Source organism: Sitodiplosis mosellana, unplaced genomic scaffold (assembly GCF_009176505.1).
Source record: "Sitodiplosis mosellana isolate CC-2019 unplaced genomic scaffold, AAFC_SMos_1.0 Smas_scaffold_6226, whole genome shotgun sequence".
NCBI classification, from domain to species: domain Eukaryota; kingdom Metazoa; phylum Arthropoda; class Insecta; order Diptera; family Cecidomyiidae; genus Sitodiplosis; species Sitodiplosis mosellana.
In genome coordinates, this window is record NW_022601467.1 from 9,124,520 (window position 1) to 9,143,881 (window position 19,362).

The window sequence follows — 19,362 nt, forward strand, 5'->3', positions numbered from 1 at the left end:
GTGAGAGAGAGAGAGTGAGCAGAAGAAAAAAATTGAGGTACTTTTTGAAGCACAACACAACTTAACAAAACAGCATCGCACGCATGAATGTTTCCACTCTGTGGTGGTTGGTGAACACATGAAGAACCTCTGCATTGAATGGGTGCACAGTGCGCAAAATAATGTTTAAATATTTAACTAAAACATTTTTCTAGTGTATGGAACTGTGAATTTTTAATCACAACCGCCATTTAATCAATTTCAGATTTATGTTCCTGCCCCGTTTATGAGGCCATTCACCACACACACACCGCGAGTATACCGCAATTTTTGCCTGTCCACAAGGCATCGCTCGATCTCAAACCCAGAGAACACACCGATTTGCTTTGATGAGTATTCTTTTCCGGTTTGGATTTCAACATTCCGTTTTCTTGTCTTATTTTTTCTCTCCTCTGGTCCTGTGTTATGTCAAGCCCAAAAACCGAAAGAGTGCACAGACACTCAGTCACATTCTAATGACGACGATGAACGTGTATGACGGAAACTGCGATGAATGAAGGGTGTAAGGAAAGGCAAATTCTATTTTCAACAAATTGACTTTATGATGATTACATTGTTTCCGAGTAGAAATTTGTGTCGCTCACTCGTTGCACCAGCATCATGATTTCCATCTTTGTCATGCATATTTTTACATACACACACAGACACACACACACACACACACACACACACACATGATATTCTAGTTGCCAGTCAATGGATGTCTTCGTTTCATCCGTGCAAATAAAGGTAAGGAGTAAAATTTTGAGAAGAGAGAGCGAGAGCGAGAGAGAGCGAGAGAAAGAGAAATCTACTTAAAATGATTGCATATGGGATGTGTCGCCTCAATACACTCATTTGACATTACGAGCTATGTTCACGCTATGCGTCTATAGATAGCAGTACATACTTTTCACTCAGCGCCGTAATCTATGGTGGTTTGAATAAAAAAACATTATTTTTTTTGTGTATTTCAAATGTTTATAAAAATTGAAAGGGAGATAGCAGTGTTTCCTTCTCCTTTCTGGTGAAGAGCGTACGAATCTCATCTAAATCGTAGCCCTCTTTTGCTGCCTAGATGCTAAGCAAATATTTAATAGCATGCCATATATCTGACCGTTCATAATGCATAATAAATGTCCAATTAAACTCTTTTATTGGCTTGGATTCGCAAATGAAGGAGCTACAGTGTTCAATTCACGTGAGCGTTGAAAGGCAACTTTTATACTTGTTTGACATTCATTCATTGCTATCTCTCTATCGCTCTCCATCCCTCTTTATTCTCAGCGTGTGTGCGCCTCTCTCTCTCTCTCTCTCTTTCTCTCTTTATCCCTATCAACCTCTCAATCAGGCTCATAAAATTCTTGATAATTTTCGAGTTGAGTGGTTTTATCGATTTTCAACACTTCCATCCATTCTACTATTTAATGAGACTACAATTGATTCAATTTGGCTAACATCATCAACGATTACATCCATTCATTAGGAATTGATTTATGAAATGTTTCATTATATCAATAAGTATTATTGCCCCTCGATGCAATGTTGAAACGCCATTGTTTCGCATCAAATGCTTAGGCATTCGCATTTCCTGATCGTTTTTCACCTTTGTGATTTTCGGACTCAAAATCAATCGGTCAGTCAGCTGTCGGTTACCTGAGTTGAATCAAATGCGCACACATGAAAACATTTTCGAAAAAAAAAAATAAATGCGAATGCGTTAACAACAAAAGCAAATAAAATGGCTTTTTTTTATCTCGCATATAAGCAGATTCGATTGCGCGTGTGAGTATGGTTCTGTTCGGGTTTCGTCAAATATTTACTTTAATTCCATTGAAGAAATTCCGTATTCTCATTGCTCCATAAAGGTATTAAAATTCAACATTTATACACAACGATGGCCGAATGCATACACAGTTCGAGGTGATTCCCATCTCACTCGTTCGCATGTTTGGGCCGAACATCGAATTCGTGTACCGAACCAAAACTCTAACAGCAATAACAATAATAATAATAATGACAAATAGAATAAGTAAATAGAATCTACGGATATTTTAGTCGTATCAATGGTTTTCAGATGGAGATCAAACATATTATTATAATAGGTTTAATGGTTATAATAGTATTGTTAAATAATGGTAGAAAAACACATGGGCCGGGGCAGGAAAAAAAAACAAAACCGAAGAGAAAAGTCGACGAGAGGAAAAATATTTCTCTCTGCTATGAAACTATTTATACAGTGCGTTTCGATGGGTGTTTCGAATGGTTCAGTTCAATGCATGGGAAGACGAAAAAAAATGGGTAAATATATGGTGATATTGGCAGTTGACACAGTCAAATGTCTGATTGAGTAAACAGCACAAAACAAAAAACTCAGAGCCGAACGAAAAAAGGGTTTGGATTTTCTTCAATGACACCATTTAATGAGATTCAGGTCATTTTTTTATTGCATTTTTAATCGTCTATGCATTCCGATGACAATGAGATGCATGGCCGGAAAAAAAGAGACATGCATATCACATGAGTTATGAACAAACAAAAAATGGGCCCACAAAATATTGACATAACGAAACGCCCAATTTAATTCCATCTTATCGATGTACCATGACACCGGACACAAATCATAGTTTAATTTACTTAGGCTAGGATTGAAAAATCTCTGAATAAAATATTATTATTGTAATTTACAACGGAAAATAAAATGTCATTCGAAAGGAAGTCGTTAAAAAACGATTCAAACATTTTCTTCTACACTGCAATTGGATCCGCTATCAGCAGTGCCATTCGTATTGTAAATCGACATCCAAACGCATAATAAAATTAATTAACTAATTGCCAATTAGGTATGCTGACATTTGCACGTCTTGTTCGCTCCAGTATCGTCGTGTTTTTTTTTCCTTTTCGAAAAAAAAAAAAATTAAGTGCACATTGTGCAAACATAAAAAAAAGGAACGACTTTGGGAACAGTAGCGAAACAAACAGAAAAAAAAACGTACGAAAACAAACAAACAAAAAATGAAGAAAAACGAACTAATCGCAATAAACATATCCATTTTGTACTTACCACCAACTGGCATATGCGAATCCCATGCAAACGGCTATTAGCAAAGTGAATGTCATCAGCGGTGGAACGTGATTATTTCTTTTCGAACCAATCATGGTAAATTATGTGTTGTATAATTTTGTATGTCACAATACCGACCGGCTCGGTTCGGCTCTTTCTCTTTCTCTCTCCCTCACTTTCGAGATGTCTGTGTATTTGTATCGTATCGTATCGCGCACGGCTAAGAATCAACTGTTGATTTTCAATTTTCCTCTCTGTTTTTTTTTGTTTTGTTTTGTTTTTGATTCGGTTTTCCTTCGATTTTCTTTTCCGTTCTATTTTATTTCATTGTTTTCTTTCCGTTCCGTTCTTTTTTTTTGCTTTCAAATTTGCTTTCGTTCTCTTTCGTTTACGCGGATGTCATCCGTTTTTCTTCCTTTATAAATTTTCAAGAAAAACCGTATCAATAAATTGTTGAATGTATGAAATGCAATCACGGCAAACGAAATATTTTCTCAGTTATGACTCTGTGTTCTTTAGTCTGCTTATGCAATTAGTCTCTGTCTATGTGCATGTGTGTGATTGAATGTACGTCGTTTTTGTTAATATTATTAATTTTTTATGCCTTTTATTGTAGAAATGTGCACAAGAAAACTATATGAAGAATCTCGACAAGAATCATATCAAATAGTCGCAACTGAAATTGTGCTTTTTTTTACGTGAATGTATGATCGCGTGCGTACACCAAAATATGTTGCATCGCGCGCGCTCATTTGTTCGCTTCAGCTCTTTTCTCGTTGTTGGGTTTTTTTTTGTTTTCCTTTGCGGATTTGTTATGCATACGTTGTTTGGCTGTCGTCACTTCGCACGTTTTGCGCGTCTATTTTCCGAATCGAAAGTGTTAGGAATTTTATTTGTTCCCTCTTGTGCTCTCACTCTCTGCTATTCTTCACCGCCGTCTATTACACGCAGAACGCGCTCGCGCCGTTTCGATTGTTTTTTTTTTCGTGTTATTTATGCGTGAAATGCAGTTGTGACTGAATTTTTCGATTTGATTTTTTTGCTATGTGATCGTTGCTACCGTTTGATGCATTCGGGTATCAACTATTAATATCAATGCTGGAAGGAATCGTGTGCGAGTGTGTTTGTGCACGTTTTTGTTGAGCGAGGCCTTTTTGCCTTTTCATTCGTGTGATCTTTAATAATCTGGATATTTATGCGGATAATTTATTGGTGTGATTAAAGAAGTGTACAAGACGGTGCTTTTTACCCTTTTTTACATTGAACAATTACATCGGTTTCTCTTGCCGGCGAGAGAGTGTTTGACTTCTTTTTCTTGTTCAAAAACAAATAGCCGAGAGTTCACTGGGGAACGGAATGAACGTATCGGTTATTGATCTGAATTAAAAAAGCGATTAGTACTAATAATTCCTTCGTCTTTTTCAAACACGTTTTTTTTTTGTATTTTGTTCGCCAAGGCAAGCTAAGCTAGCTCAAGCCAACCACACCAACCGCGAGACCAATTACTAATCACACCATTTTATTTTATTTCATTGAACATAATTGACGTTTCTTTTCCTCTAATTATATTATTTTTTCTTCAATTTGTGCCAATAATAATTTTCTTCTAGCTTGATTTTGCGCGTTTATTCCATCGATTTGAATAGAAACGGTTTTTTCCAGGCGTTTAAAATCCGTTCAAGTTTATGCTAACGGATTCCGATGGTTCGGTTTTTTTTCAGGATCTCTCTTCAGCGGTTTCGTTTAGATTTGACCTGACTTTGATGAAGATCCTAAAAAACTTGAATCGGATGTCATTGTATCGTTTAAGCGCATGTGATGTGTGTAGCAAATGCATATATGCTTCAGTGCATATTCCAAAACTAAACATTCAATGAAAACGCTCATTTCGTGCAACCACAGAGATCAAGGAAATGTTGCAACGTTTTGTAAAAGATCAAAGGAGGCTTTGCATCCAAGGCATCATACTAAGTATAATCATTTAACAGCTGAACAAAGCCAATTGCTCTTTTTCTACAATTTCTTCTTTAATTTTTGTTTTGTTTTATCTCAAATGTTTTTCGCATGCGAATGACTGAAGCGTGGCAAGGAGTGTATTTGAGTCTCTCTTGATTTGCCGACACTTTGTTTGTTGTTGGTTTTTTTCTTCTTTGTTTCGTGTTGCAATTAAATGATCGTGATTTCTAATGAACTTTAATTATATGGCCGGAGAACCGATGGTAATTGGTCAAAGAAAATAATAATAAAGTAATTGAGCGATCCACACACACACACACACACACACACACACATACGCATACACGTAGATCGAGCTTATCAATCATTTCTCGTGCAATGGATCAAGATTTGTCATTTTTTGTATCACTGATGATTTGTGTGACTCTCGCTTTGTTTGCGTATTATTTTTTTTCTGCCTGACCACAATATAATTTACGCGGTGCACGTCAGAAATGCACTTGAAAAAAGAAAGTCTTTGTATGAATTACAGAAATAGAAATTCACAAAAATACATTCGAAGGAAGCAGAAACGTAAGAAAAAGCAAATGAAGCTGCAGCGATTAGAGTTGCCACAATTCAAACTCATCATTTGCGTTCAATATGCATAAATCGTATGGAATCTGCGTGCACGAGATTGTGTCTGTGTGTGTGTGTGTGTGCGATGTTCTGTCGCTTGGGTCTCCGATATGTATTTGGTATTTGGTGCAACTTTGATGCAACGAGTGACAGAAACAGGCGCTCTCGCTAACTTACTCATTCACGCAAAATACACAAGACCAAACGAATTCAAGATACAAAAGACTACGTCTCGCTTTGAACTCACAAGACTCTGACTCTCTTTTCGTTCTTTTTGTTTTTGACGAAGTGGAAAAGAAGATCAACATCTGGTTGAAATGTATAAATTACTTGAACATGAACGGTTTTGTGGCCGCACCACAAAATGATCAATAAATGCAAAGTAAAAAACTTACTGCAACACGATAAATAAGTAGAATTAGAATTGCTGTAGCACTACATCACCAACATAAGCAACATAAGCAACAACAACAACAACAACGGCAGCGGCAGCAACAAGAAATAGGCATTCTATCAAAGAAATGCGAATCATTTGAACAAATCTCCGTGTTGCGTCCCATTCCATTCAGTTCAGTTCGGTTCAGTTCTATTCTGCCACACTTCACTTCTTCTAAGAATAATCAGGCAATATATCACAGATGCCGGCCGTTCCGCTCTGGCATACATTCACTATATATTTTATATTTCAATAAAAAGCAACAACAAAAACAACACCTTCAACGCGGCGCGCTGCATCGCGCCAACAAAATCAGCCGCAGCCCGAAAACATGACAAATTGTACATAAAAACATAAAGGGGCATGCATCCATTATCAATGTTGGCTTGAAACTGAAATCGCATTTTATGGCCAAAATCACGGAAAATCCACTTCCTTTCGCATCGTTTTCTCTGTCGTGCGTTCTTCTTTTCTACTTTTCGTATTTCGCTGTTGTTGCTGATGTTGTTTCGGTTTATCCGGTAAGTGTCTTAATTGCCTCAAAACAATTTCAGGCGAAACATCAAGATATGGACCAGAGAGAGCGAGAGAGAGAGAGTGAGCGCGCGGTGCGAAGCATTGAACGAATTTCACGTTGGAAATAAAAATCATTCGAATATTCCGGCAAAGGAATTTTAATGGAAGAAACTCGAGATTGAATTGTCGAGCTCTTGCGATTTTGGAAAAGTTTAAAGATCACGTAGGTGATAGTCCACAAATTGATTTATGTGCATTTTTTTTATATTCGTTTGTTGCTGTTTGCTGTTAAAGAAGTTGTATAATAGTCAATTTATAGAAGATCGTTCGTTCATTTCGTTTAAAATTAATCTGCATTGAATTTAGTTTTAAGTGGGACAATGACGACTAATTGTTGTCGTCTTTCATTTAGCCCAATGCACTCTTTATATGTATATTTTAATCCACATCTTGCATGTTAAAAATGTCGATAAGATCAACCGAAATGATTTAATTGCAAATTGACTTGACTTTGTCGCGCGGCACACAATGTTAAACCAAAATTGTCCCGCGATAGACATACAATCACCTCATCACAACGGACTCGCGCGCGCACTTCACTGTCTTTGTCTGCAAAGGAAACCAGCAAAACCGACCGATTATTCTATCAGCCGCATTTTCAGACGCGCTATGCGCCACATTTATCACTATCTAGCATGTGAATATTTGCTTACATATTTCTATAGCATTTTGTTTTGCCTACAAAAACCGATTTTATTGCATTAAAATTTTTGCATAAAACCATTTCGACGTTGCGGTTTTCTTGGATGAATGGTTGCTTCATAGAAACAACGTGTGTCAACCGTTGAATTACAGACCGTGTCATGTTTTGCGATGAAGATGCCTTGGTTACAATGTTTTTCTTTCTCTCTCTTTCTTTTATTCATTCCAACGATGACGATGAATTTTATGGAAAGAAGAATTTTCAAATTGGATTTCAATCCATGGAATTTGCACAAAGAAATAATGAAATTTGGTTTTTGATTCATTTCTGTTCTTATTTTGAAAAAAAATGGCATTGATTTCACTTGATTGCATACTGACGTTGACTCTGGAATCCTTGCTTAGATAACTTCATGATTTGCCATAATGTAAATGCTTTTGATGGAAGGAGTGTCGGCGAAAAAAATTATTTTTTTTTGTTCAATCAAAGGCGGTCTTCTAAAAATAAAGTGGAACAACGCCACAAAACCGGTCGAATTGACTGTCCATCGCATTAATTAATTATTAAATTATGTTTTTTTGTTGCAGTTTCACTCCTCAGTACTATAACGGGCAAACAGTTTGAAAGAAAAATTACCAAAACGGCAATAGCAAAACAATCAACTAAATGCGATTATACCTGTGGATCGCACAACGTACACACGCACTAAAGACTTTCCTGAAGTGAATTGGAGCCACAAGAAATTGCCGCCGCGCGATCACCAAGAGCCAGCAGCAGCACAATCAAACCAACAAAGGAAGCGAAGAGTGAAAAATAGCCAGTCAGTCAGTCACGTAAAATTCAATTTCAATTTTCTGATAATGATCTACATCGTAAGTAAATTGTTTGATAAGCAGATCAGATACGCTTCCCGTCATTTTTCCATTTACCGATGACCACGACGAAAGTTAAAAAAAAAATAAATCGGATGGCGGCTCAACTCTGGTTGGCATGTTGGAAATCATATCTTTACTTCGGTTTCGTTTAAAACTCATTTAAAAAACCATAAAATAAAGCAAATTTGACACTTGAAAGAGTCGCCGATTTCTGTTTTGGTTTCTGTTTTAATCGGAGATCTGTTTGTTTGGGTCTACGGTACCGCCACACAGGAGTAACATTTTTTTTTTGATCTCCATCAAAATATGGTCATTGTCATGGAAAAGAAATAATGCATCTGACCGAAACTCCTGAGTTTGAATTAGTTATAGTTTTCTTCGAAATGTTTATTGTCCGGTTGAAAACGAATGAAAAAATAAAATAAACAAAAACTAAAACAAATGTGAACGAAATTCGGGATTATCAAGGCAAAACGAGAACAGGAATTAAGAAGGAAATAAAATAACGCAGAATTTCAAATAAAACCACATCAATTGTAATAGCAACCGCACATAATTCAGGATTATTATAAAGAAAATATATATCAAAACAAATAGTCACTATATTTCTTTTCGCTTTTAAAGGATCAAAATAACTTCTGGCTTAAATCAAGTTGAAAAACATAAAGATTTCGATTTTATCGTTTTTTTTTCTGTTTTCAATCTAAAAAAGAATCTATTATTTTTGTTTTGTTTCCGTCACAATTTTATTGAATGTAAATTTTCTGATTTGTTTAAGAAAAAAAACGAAGGAAAATCGGTTTTCCGTTTTTAAAATGCACATATTACTTTTTCGGATAAACAAGTGTTAACTGCCTGAATGTGACTTGAATTTTCGTAAGAGACGAGCTTCAAAATAAAAATCCGAGACCACTCGCAAGCACAGCATTCGATAAACTGAATCCTCACCGAATGTTTTCGTTACCGAAAAATCAAATGTACGCGCGTTTACTGGATAACAAACGATATATCTGTGCTGCTGCGTTCATCGTCATCGCGGTCGTCGTTGTTGTTGTTGTCGTCTGTCCCACTCTGAGTCTATTTCGTTTGGCATCGAAGAGGAAGACCGCGCGCGTTCTCGTGCACACACACATGCAAACACATCCAGTATGGCTCTCCGTATCTCGATAAAATGTGCTTTTTGATTGCTCTCTCTCTTTCTCTCTCTCTCTCTCTCTCGCTCGATATACGCACTTTTCATGCATATATGTATACGATATTGGTAGAGTCAAAAAGTTGCTAACACCGAACACAACACAACACAACAAAGCAGAACGCATTCGATACTCCGTTCCATTCTAGGCGAAATGAGAGAGAGTTGGTTGGTGTTCTGTGTTCTTCACTGTTTATGCATTCGGTTCCCGGTACGACTCGTCCGTTCGTTCGTTCGTTCGTTTTGATTTGCTGGTTTAAATAGCTCGGGCTTGCAGTTTCGCATTTTTATTCATACTTGGCGGTCACGAACCAAACAAAACAACAGCCAGCAAAATATGTGTGTAGTAATGTGTTTTGGCCGTATGAAATATTTACAAAGCCACAGCCGAAGTTATTGTCAACCAGAAGACCCTTTTTGTTTCGCAATTTACGATAAAAATGTTCTCTGCACACACACACACATCGCTTCGGACCGAAAAAAGTGAACGAACGACACATTGATGGTGATTCATCTAGAAAAGTCTGTGTGCATGCACTGAAGATGATGGCAAGACAAGCGGGCGAGAGAGCACAACGGTCGAGCAGAGCATTTGCGACAGACATACAGTATTGGCGGTTATCACTCGATAGTTTGAGTGGCGGCGGCAGCGGCGTACTTCTCGCAGAAATTTGATAGGATGTCTCGAAAGTTGCGTACGAATTGATGATAGGTGCAATGTTTTGCAAAGAGAACAATTCGCAACACACACGCATACACGTACACTTCCAGCGTAATAAATAAAACAGATACGCATCGGCCCGCTCAATGTCAAACCATCGACAGACAAGCGAACACATGCCAAATCTATGAATTGTGCGTTTGAAAAGCACATATGCTAGCCATTCACTGTGCGACTTTTTAAGTGCTAGAACTTTGGTGCTGTATAACACACTCGCACTTGCATATATCAAAGTCGACGGAAAGACATTGCTATTGGCTGGATTTTCATTCGGTTGTGATTTTCACCAGCCATTGCGCTCACTTCAGACACTTCTACGAACTCATATATCGGCTTGTGAGAGAGAAAGAGAGAGAAAGAGAGCTGGAACATGAAATTGCAATATCTTTGCATGGTATTCAAAGAATGTAAAACATGCAGCATTCCGAAGAACGAAGAGAATTCAAGGAAGCGAACCGTTTTGCTAAATCCTCTCTTTTAAGTTTTTCGCCATTTTCCGATTTTTAGGTGTTGATTTGATTTGAAAGTGCACGGTGCCACAAACACCGAAACGAACGCAGAAAAAACAACGACGAAGATGGGAAAAAAAACACACACACACACACACACATACATACACGCGCGCGCGCATCGCAAATGGTCAACAGAAGGCGATCGTTAATTCGGAATGGAGTGCGTATGTGCTGCGTGTGCTAAACACAATGCATCATGTCAATACGATGGCAAAGCTTATATTAGCGGCATTCATCGTTTGATCAGCACCGTGTTATTATTTTATTTCCTTTCCTCTTTGATTTCTCTCTGGCTCTGTCTCCCCGGTTCTGGTTGCCCGTTTAGCAAAATCACGTTCTTCCATCATTTTCGCTTAAATATTTCGATATTCTTCGGCCGTTCGTTTTGTTCTCCTTTTTTTCTTTTCCTTTTCGGTTTTTACATCACCGGCGTTCGCCAAAGAAGCTCGCCTTTTTGTTGGCTATCTTAACATTTCACCGTATGAACGAACTAACGAAAAAAGATCCATATTCGAATGTGGTGCTGGTGCTCATATGACCACTATCCTTCTGCTTTCATTATTGCTGTTTCTCTTTCATTGTTTTTAATCGGCACGGAGCACACAGCAAACACACACACACCGGACACAGCACATTCGACAAAAGGTCGAACCAATGTGTGCTCATTGATGTCCAATCATTTTATGATCACTTGCAGATTTGTATCCTGTGTGTACCGAAGCCTCGGGGGGAAGCTAATGCTAGTTTGCTACCGATGCCGTGCATCAATGGATACCAAACGAAACGGAAAAAAGACGCCGAAGATATGCAGGATACTGAGTTGAGTAGAAAATGCGAACGGCAAAAAATTTACAATACAATAAAAAAAACACATGCAGATAGAGAGAGAGAGAGAGAGAGAGAGAGAGAGAGAGAGAGAGAGGGAAGGAGAAGCGGTTGAAAGATTCATCCTTTTGCTCGGAGATGCAGCATAGTAATATTTTAGAAATTTTTATTACATTTAATTGGAAGCTCTGGCGGCGTCTCTTTTTTGAAAATGCTATTGCCGGCTCAAATGAGGAAATAACACACACACACACACACACGCACACACACTACACTCACATGGCGATGGATGGAGAAATCAAAGTGAGTCGCATTAAGTGAACGCACGCGCGCATAACACAATGATTATATCAACATAAACCCCTCTATCTCTCTCTCTCTCTCTCTCTATCTCTCTCTCTCTCTCTCTCTCTCTCATGTATGGTTTGTCGATTTGTGATAATTATCTATAAATAAAAAAAAACATTTGATCACTTTGGCCTTCAATTAAGAGAATAAATAATCATCTTGCATCAAAAAAATCTGTTCTTGTTTGACGCACTATTGATAACAATAGCACATAACTGACCAACAAAATATAACGTACACCACTTATAAAAAAAAAGAGATAAAGAATAAAAAAAATGGGTCACATGAAATAAATTGATGGATATATGTGTAAAGTGCGAACTTTCTATGATTGATAAAGTAATGAAAGACGTCATGGTCGCTACAAAATTATATACAAATAAATTGAGGTAGGAAAAAAAGGCAACACGTTGAACGTAGTGACACAAGTATACAGGAAAAAAGGAAATACTTGAAAAAAAAGTGTTATCGGGTGCCGGTAATCGGCGCTCTTCAACTAATTGAATATTTTCAATTAAATAATTATTTATCTAATGATTTTTTGACACTTGAGCTTCCTATAAATTGCTGGGCAATTCATCCAACTGTATCGATACCATTAAGTGGTGCCGAACAGACAAAATGAACGTACAAATAGTCTTCTTAGTTTTAGTAACTATTTTGCCTGCATCGATTCTGTGCCAATCAGATGCCGATACATGGTACAAAGGTGGCAATTTCTATCAAATTTATCCAAGGTAAATAAATTGACCGAATTTTGATGGATTTTTTTTCGTTTCGGAGCTTGCTAATTGTGTGGTTTTGTAAAATAGATCGTTTAAGGACAATAATAATGACGGCATCGGTGATTTGAAAGGAATCACATCAAAGTTGGAATACCTCAAAGAAATCGGAATTGACGGAGTCTGGCTATCACCCATATACAAGAGTCCAATGAAAGATTTCGGATACGACATTTCGGATTTCACACAAATTCAACCAGAATATGGAACAATGAAAGATTTTGAAGCCCTTGCTGCAAAATGCAAACGACTTGGCATTCGTCTTATTCTGGACTTTGTCCCAAATCACACGTAAGAGCTTTTATTTCTTTTTATGCAAATTCTAAAGTGTTTAATAACAAAAAATTTATTACCAAAATAAATCAGATCCGATCAGCATGAATGGTTCATCAAATCAGTGAACAAAGAGCCTGGCTATGAGAATTTCTTCTATTGGCATCCCGGAAAAGTCAATGCAACAACTGGTGAACGATCACCGCCAAGCAATTGGCTCAGTAGTTTCCGCTACAGCGCATGGGAATGGAATGAGAAGCGTAAACAGTACTATTTGCATCAATTCACTATTGAACAGCCGGATTTGAACTACCGTGAACCAGCTGTGGTTGCAAAAATGAAGGAGGTTTTGGTTTATTGGCTGGACAAAGGTGTTTCTGGTTTTCGTGTGGACACAATTCCATCGTTGTTTGAAGTAGCACCCGATGAAAATGGTAATATCCCAGACGAACCACCCAGTGGTAAATGCAATGATCCAGATGACCCTTGCTACCTGAGTCACATTTACACGTACGATCAAAACGAAACCTACGGCATAGTCTATGAATGGCGAGAACTCCTCGAAGATTATCGTAAGCAACATGGAGGCGATCAACTTATTCTGATGACCGAAGCCTACAGTGAATTGCCCTATATTTTGCGGTATTATGGAGACGGAAAACTGAATGGCTCACAAATTCCATTCAATTTCCATCTTCTGCGGAATACTAACAAAACCAGCGATGTATTCGAATTCAAGAGGTTGATTGAAGAGTTTTTAGGTGGCGTACCGGCTGGTTCGGAAGCCAATTGGGTGGTAAGTAACTAGTTTACGATGAAGAACACTTTCATTGCTACGGCAATTATGATGAATGTCTTTCATTATTACAGTTGGGAAATCACGACCAAAAACGTTTGGCAAGCCGTCTTGGTGAACAAAGAGTTGATTTATTCAACATTCTACTCAAAACTCTGCCCGGCATCTCGATTACTTATCAAGTAAGACTCAAAAATCGTGAACGAATAGTTGATTTTGACGCAAACAAATGATTCTCTCCGTGTTTTACAAAGGGTGAAGAAATCGGTATGACTGACGTCATAATTTCATGGGAAGATTCAGTTGATCCACCGGCATGTAACTCGAATGAAACCACTTATTATGCGGTGTCACGTGATCCTGCCCGTACCCCATTCCAATGGGACGATTCAAGAAATGCTGGCTTCAATTGGTTCAAAAAACCATGGCTTCCAATCAGCACGAACTACAAATGTGTTAATGTGAAAACTCAACGCGCTCAACCGCGAAGCCACTTGAACAACTACAAACGTCTGATTAAACTGCGCAAAGAAGCCTCCCTCGGAAATGCTTCATATGAATCGGCTCTGTTCGGAGAAATTTATACATACAAACGGTAAAAGGCAGATCATAAGCAAAATATGCACAAAAAATACATGGTAAATGTACTAATGAATCGTTTTTATTCGACAGTCAAAGCGGTTCAGTCAAACCGATTGTAGTGGCTTTGAACTTTGGCAAAACATGGGAGACAATCAATTTATCAGCGAAATATAATTTGCCAGAAGCACTGAAGGTCGTTGTTGCATCAATTGAATCACAATATACAGAAGGGTAAGAGTTCTTTTTATCATCATTAGGTGGATTGCAGAAAAAAATAGAACAAAAAAAAACAAAAATTTCAATAATTTGATTTGAAATCTATTTCAATAGACAAATTGTGAATGGTACTCGACTGACTGTTCCCAATGACATTGGGCTGGTGCTTACAACACTTTAATTGAAGACACGCTGACCGTAATTACCGAAGTATTCTAATCGGAGTCAATTCAATAAAGATAACATTTACTACACTTTCAGTATATTGCAGTGCAATTGAAGTTTTTTTTTTCAATTAAATTTATTGTATCTTCCATTCTGAAGAGTCTTCAATGAAGAATTTTCATATCGATCTCTTTATTTACATTTTTATCTTTATTCGTTGAATTGAATACGTACGTCGAAAGGGGTCTTCATTCTTTCTCCTTCATTATATAAGGATAAGGCCACTTAAAAATGTAATTGAGATTAATTTATGTTTTACTGTTAAAAGTTGAAAAATGAGAATGTAGAGAGTGATTAGAATCTATACTATTTTTTTTAAATTAATTACCTTGTTTCGTTTCGTGAGTGTAATAATACTAATTAATTGCTGCTTGACGTCCTTGAAATGTATCAAAATCGGTATAATAGTAAAATTCGTTGACATATCTCAATAAATCGTTGTTTTGATAACATAATTTCTCGTTCGACTTGACAGCTGGCCCAAAATGCGGTTAGGTAATAAGCGCCTCACTTGAGATCCGCGCACACAGATAACAATAGTTCAAGTGATCGTTATCGCTTGTCAACAGGTTTATGTTTTTAGCATTCTTTTTCATATTCGCAAGCAAAAGCAGGAGCAAGAGAAAAAATGCCATTCCTTTGAAATGTTGATCAAGCTCCCGCTAAGTGGAGTGCAGTTGTTGTAATTTTCCAACATTATTGTTATCAAAATGTCATTTGCAGAGGCACACTATCAAGCTAATTAACATTATGGTATACGCCTCACAATCGCTGTGATTTTGCTCCACCCTTTTTTTGCACGCATGTCATCTGTTCATTTATTTTTGGATGATGATTGATTGAATCGAATGCAGCAACATTTTGATCTTGCACTTTTGGTGGAAAATGTGCTAAAACTTTCCGCTATGATGCTCACTGGCAGATAGATAATTATTGGCAGTTGTAGCGCTTTTTTTTCCACGGAGGTGTGACAAACAAGTCAATAAATAGCAATAAATAATCAATAAAACTACGATAAATAGAGTTGGCATTGTTTTAATCGTTTAAATTGGGTAATTTTAACCTTTTTCGTATTATCACAAAATTCTCTTATTTCATAACAGAAAAACAAACAAACAGTCGAGTCAGCTGCTTAGTATCGTTGCAAACGTTTGTGTATTCTTATGAGTTACTCGAATGGAATAGGCCTTGCATTGCTTCTTGAAGTGCGCGTTGACATGCCAAAGCGCATTTGAAGCCACCAGCACGTTCGGGAGGCGCTTCGGCTCTGTAAATTTCGAAGAGAAAAATAAAATTAATGGAATCTATTGCAATTTTCTGGTGTAAAATCCATTTTACCTGACATGGCGTGTGTATCCTTTGCATTCAATCTCAATCATATCGGGCGCAATTGGACCGTCAACGACCATGACTGGCTGTTCATACGAAAATAGGGGACCTTCTTCGATTTTTGGTACAGGTAAGAAATGTGATTGTTGACCGAATTTCACACCGGTCGAGAATTCGCTTTGTTTCTTAATAACCGGTAACGTCTTTTCTTCTTCGCGTAATTTTTCCACATTTTCCGCATAACCTTTGACAATGCTGGACGCATCCTCGTAACTGAACATCAATTCATCGATTAGCGCCTCTTTTTCTTTCAATTTCTTCTTTTTGGCTTCATTTTCAATGGTTTCCCGTTCGATGCGTCGCTGATCATCTTCCTCTTTTTCACGTTCCAATTCCAATTCTAATTCATATTCTTCACGGCCCAAACGCGTTTTATTCTTATTGATTACTTCACGATTTTCCCGCTTGTACTGTTCGATGCGCTTGTTTGTGTTGATGATATCGATGTTGTTGCATAAATTGTAAATAATCGTTTCGATTTCTTCCAAGTAATCATCGTACTCGCGAGTCGTTGCAAAATCTTCTTCCTGAACCAAAGAACAAAAACAATTCGAGATGTTTGATAATAGAATGATAAACAGATGGGCTTAAAATAAGAGAAAATTTCCGTACTTTTTTGTTGTAGTCCCTCAGAATACGTCGTCGAATGTCCACTTCTTTTTCGACCATGGGATTTTCAAACATCTGAACACGGAAATTATTTCGACGCAACGGAACATCGCATTCGGGGCATGATCCAGAACCTAAAATGATGCAACATATAAATTAAAATTAAAATTACTGACTTCAGAAATAGATTCAAGTTGATATCAAACAACTTACCTTTAACAAAGAGTAATTCAACGCAACTTTCGCATAATGAGTGACCGCAAACGTTAACCATCAATTTTAGCGATGGGTTTCGATATTTGGAGGTTTTACATTTTGGGCACACTTGATCATCCATTTTTCTATAATGATATTCTATGTATATTTTTTTTATTAAACTTAAACAATAAACAACGAAACGATTGATTGAATTGTGATTCGCGGCGTTTTGTGTTGACATATGCCGATTCACATCACATTGTATAAATCAGAATGTGAGAGTAGCGACGTTCAATTGTCAAAACTCACGCACACCATCCACTAATGTTTGAATATGGCAACACATGCACTTTGTTGACCTTTTATTCATTGTTTAACATTCAACATTTTCCATACACATTTTTTCAGTGGCTTATTGTTTTAATTTCGTTCTTTTTTGAAACACATAATTCCCCATTTAAAAAATTGTTGTACCAATCATTCATTTCATTAAATGAATTGGGCACAAATCGATTCCGGTACACTTTTATCCTCAAAAGATATAAAAAGTGTTGCCAACTAAGTTGTGTTACCACCACCACACTGACACAAACGCGTTTTGGATTCATCGATACTTCAAGTGTTTGACATTTGTGTCCATTTGAAAATAGTACTTACTTCGTTGCAAATGATTTGAATTGGTAGGTTTTGGTGCATTGTTTGTTTTTAATTTACAAAAATATTATTTGCATTAAAGATACTGGTAAATAGCTATAAATGCAATTTTTTTAATCATTTTTTCACATAGTTGAAACGGAAATACTGAATAATCCTGAGAAGTTGCATTGGTTATAGCTGGAATGAAAGAAAATTTCAAGATGAATGGGTCTGGCCATTGTGAATCAACTGGTAAACGTATATGTCGAAAAAGAACCATAGCATACAAAGTGATCGAGGTTACGGAATCTGGTAAACGTTTATGTCGAAAAGGAACTGTAACATTCAAAACGTATGAGGTTGTAAAACCATCGCTAATGAAATTGAACAATGACTGTCTACGTATTGTATTAGAGCATCTAGATGCGTTTAGTTTGGGTAATATGGCAAACGTTTGCAGGCGAATTCGTCCATTGACCGCAGAGATTTTCCATCGTCATCACAAGGAGATCCGAATTCAGGAGGAAGAAATGTGTTATGATAAAGGTGCTGTTTGGCGTACACTCTTTAAATTCGGACATTTAATTTCAACACTCCATTTTACGGGTACCCAATGCGATAAACATAATCCGAATATTCACAAACAAATCAACCTAAACACAATTATCGAGCATTGCCCAAACTTGCGTGAGTTGCATATTTACGATGCAACCATCGATTGTGAGAAGGCTAAGCCATTGTTCGCACAATTGTCAGTTTTGACCATCAGATTTTGCCAATTTATTAATGGTAGCAAATATAATTTATTGTCAAAATGTTCTAACGTTCAAAAGCTGACATACAGTCCAGATTTTCGGTTGCAAGAAACTAGGTAAGGAAGTAACTGTATTACGGCCATACGATTTCCCAGTATGAAAGAACTAAAAATGCTAAAAATGCGTATTTTGACAACAGTGATTATTTCAGTCGCTTCCTGTGGGGAAATTATCAAATAGAAAAACTTACTGTGCAATACGAAGACCCGCGTGAAATTTCAGAACTTATAAGATTACCGAATTTGAAGTCGTTATCTTTGATAAGAGATCGAGTTTATTTCGTCTCCAATCCGCAGACTTTTTCTCTACACGAACAGCCAAAATTGAGATATTGGGGCGAGAAAGGTTATGCCTCAGATTACTTACAGATATTATTCGAGCTGGTCATAAGAATAAAACAACTTGAGGCTCTGCACTTGGCTTCAATTGGAAAAATTCTAGAATCCAACTTTGTGACACTTGTCAATGAATTACCATTGCTCACGCGCTTGGAGCTAAACTTTCAATATAACAAACTTAGAAAGCCATTCGGTTTAACTAACATTGGTCTGAAAAACATAATTGAGTCGGGAAAGCAACTGGATTATTTGGGTTTATATGGTGTTAGGCGTATAAGAATCGACCAAGAATTCTTTGAAATGTTATTAAAAACAGTTAAAAGTAGCATGAGACAGAAAAAACTTAGAATTTTTATCACAGGGTGTAAAACATCGACCAAATTTGATGTACCTAAAACCATTCAACAAGCATCCAACAAGTACTTGGAAATTCACTACAACAAGTACATGGACATGGACGGAGATGATTTCTGTAAATGCGAACGTTGTGGAGAGACAAATCAAGCAACAAGGAAAAGAAGATTTCCATATGTTTGATTATATACCATTTAAACCATCAATAAAGCAAATGTTCGGAAATTAAGCCGATATTTTGAAAAGAAAGAAGAATGTGTTGGTCTTTATTCATTTGATAATGTTGTAAACTAACCATAAGCCAATTGGGTGGGAAGTACGAATTTACAACGAAAAACATTTATCGGCCATGCATACGCTTATGT

General features: G+C 37.1%; 4 protein-coding genes across 6 annotated transcripts in view; 2 read left to right on the forward strand and 2 right to left on the reverse strand.

Annotated features, from left to right (window-relative positions):
* Positions 1-9,103, reverse strand: part of LOC129578942 (protein Wnt-1-like) — a 33,032-nt gene extending 23,929 nt beyond the window's left edge. The window contains exons 1-2 of one of the 2 annotated variants that reach the window (XM_055468312.1): positions 9,015-9,103; positions 3,083-3,497 (exon numbers count right to left, since the gene is read on the reverse strand). In XM_055468312.1, the coding sequence (XP_055324287.1) occupies positions 3,083-3,177 (95 nt within the window). In that variant the 5' untranslated portion in view covers positions 3,178-3,497; positions 9,015-9,103. Of the gene's footprint in view, positions 1-3,082; positions 3,498-7,989; positions 8,654-9,014 lie in introns of those variants that run through there. The other variant, XM_055468313.1, reaches the window with a different exon arrangement.
* Positions 9,104-12,362: 3,259 nt separating this feature from the next.
* LOC129578937 (maltase A1-like) lies at positions 12,363-14,709 on the forward strand. Its single transcript, XM_055468296.1, has 7 exons — positions 12,363-12,521; positions 12,597-12,857; positions 12,933-13,635; positions 13,710-13,817; positions 13,890-14,230; positions 14,308-14,448; positions 14,548-14,709. Exons 1-7 carry the CDS (start codon positions 12,406-12,408, stop codon positions 14,612-14,614), a joined length of 1,737 nt encoding a protein of 578 aa, XP_055324271.1. The 5' UTR covers positions 12,363-12,405; the 3' UTR covers positions 14,615-14,709.
* Positions 14,710-15,677: 968 nt separating this feature from the next.
* On the reverse strand, positions 15,678-17,114 carry LOC129578943 (CDK-activating kinase assembly factor MAT1). 2 transcript variants are annotated; one of them, XM_055468315.1, is made up of 5 exons: positions 17,067-17,114; positions 16,870-17,035; positions 16,660-16,790; positions 15,997-16,574; positions 15,678-15,925 (listed from the first exon to the last, which is right to left on the reverse strand). In XM_055468315.1, exons 2-5 carry the CDS (start codon positions 16,991-16,993, stop codon positions 15,820-15,822), a joined length of 939 nt encoding a protein of 312 aa, XP_055324290.1. In that variant the 5' UTR covers positions 16,994-17,035; positions 17,067-17,114; the 3' UTR covers positions 15,678-15,819. The 2 variants fall into 2 exon arrangements, with proteins under 2 accessions (XP_055324290.1, XP_055324289.1); XM_055468314.1 differs by having other exon boundaries at positions 16,870-17,095.
* On the forward strand, positions 15,816-19,246 carry LOC129578938 (uncharacterized). The gene is made up of 3 exons (XM_055468297.1): positions 15,816-17,534; positions 17,642-18,361; positions 18,445-19,246. The coding sequence occupies exons 2-3, from the start codon at positions 17,694-17,696 to the stop codon at positions 19,178-19,180; spliced, it is 1,404 nt and encodes a 467-aa protein (XP_055324272.1). The 5' UTR covers positions 15,816-17,534; positions 17,642-17,693; the 3' UTR covers positions 19,181-19,246.
* Positions 19,247-19,362: the final 116 nt, after the last annotated feature.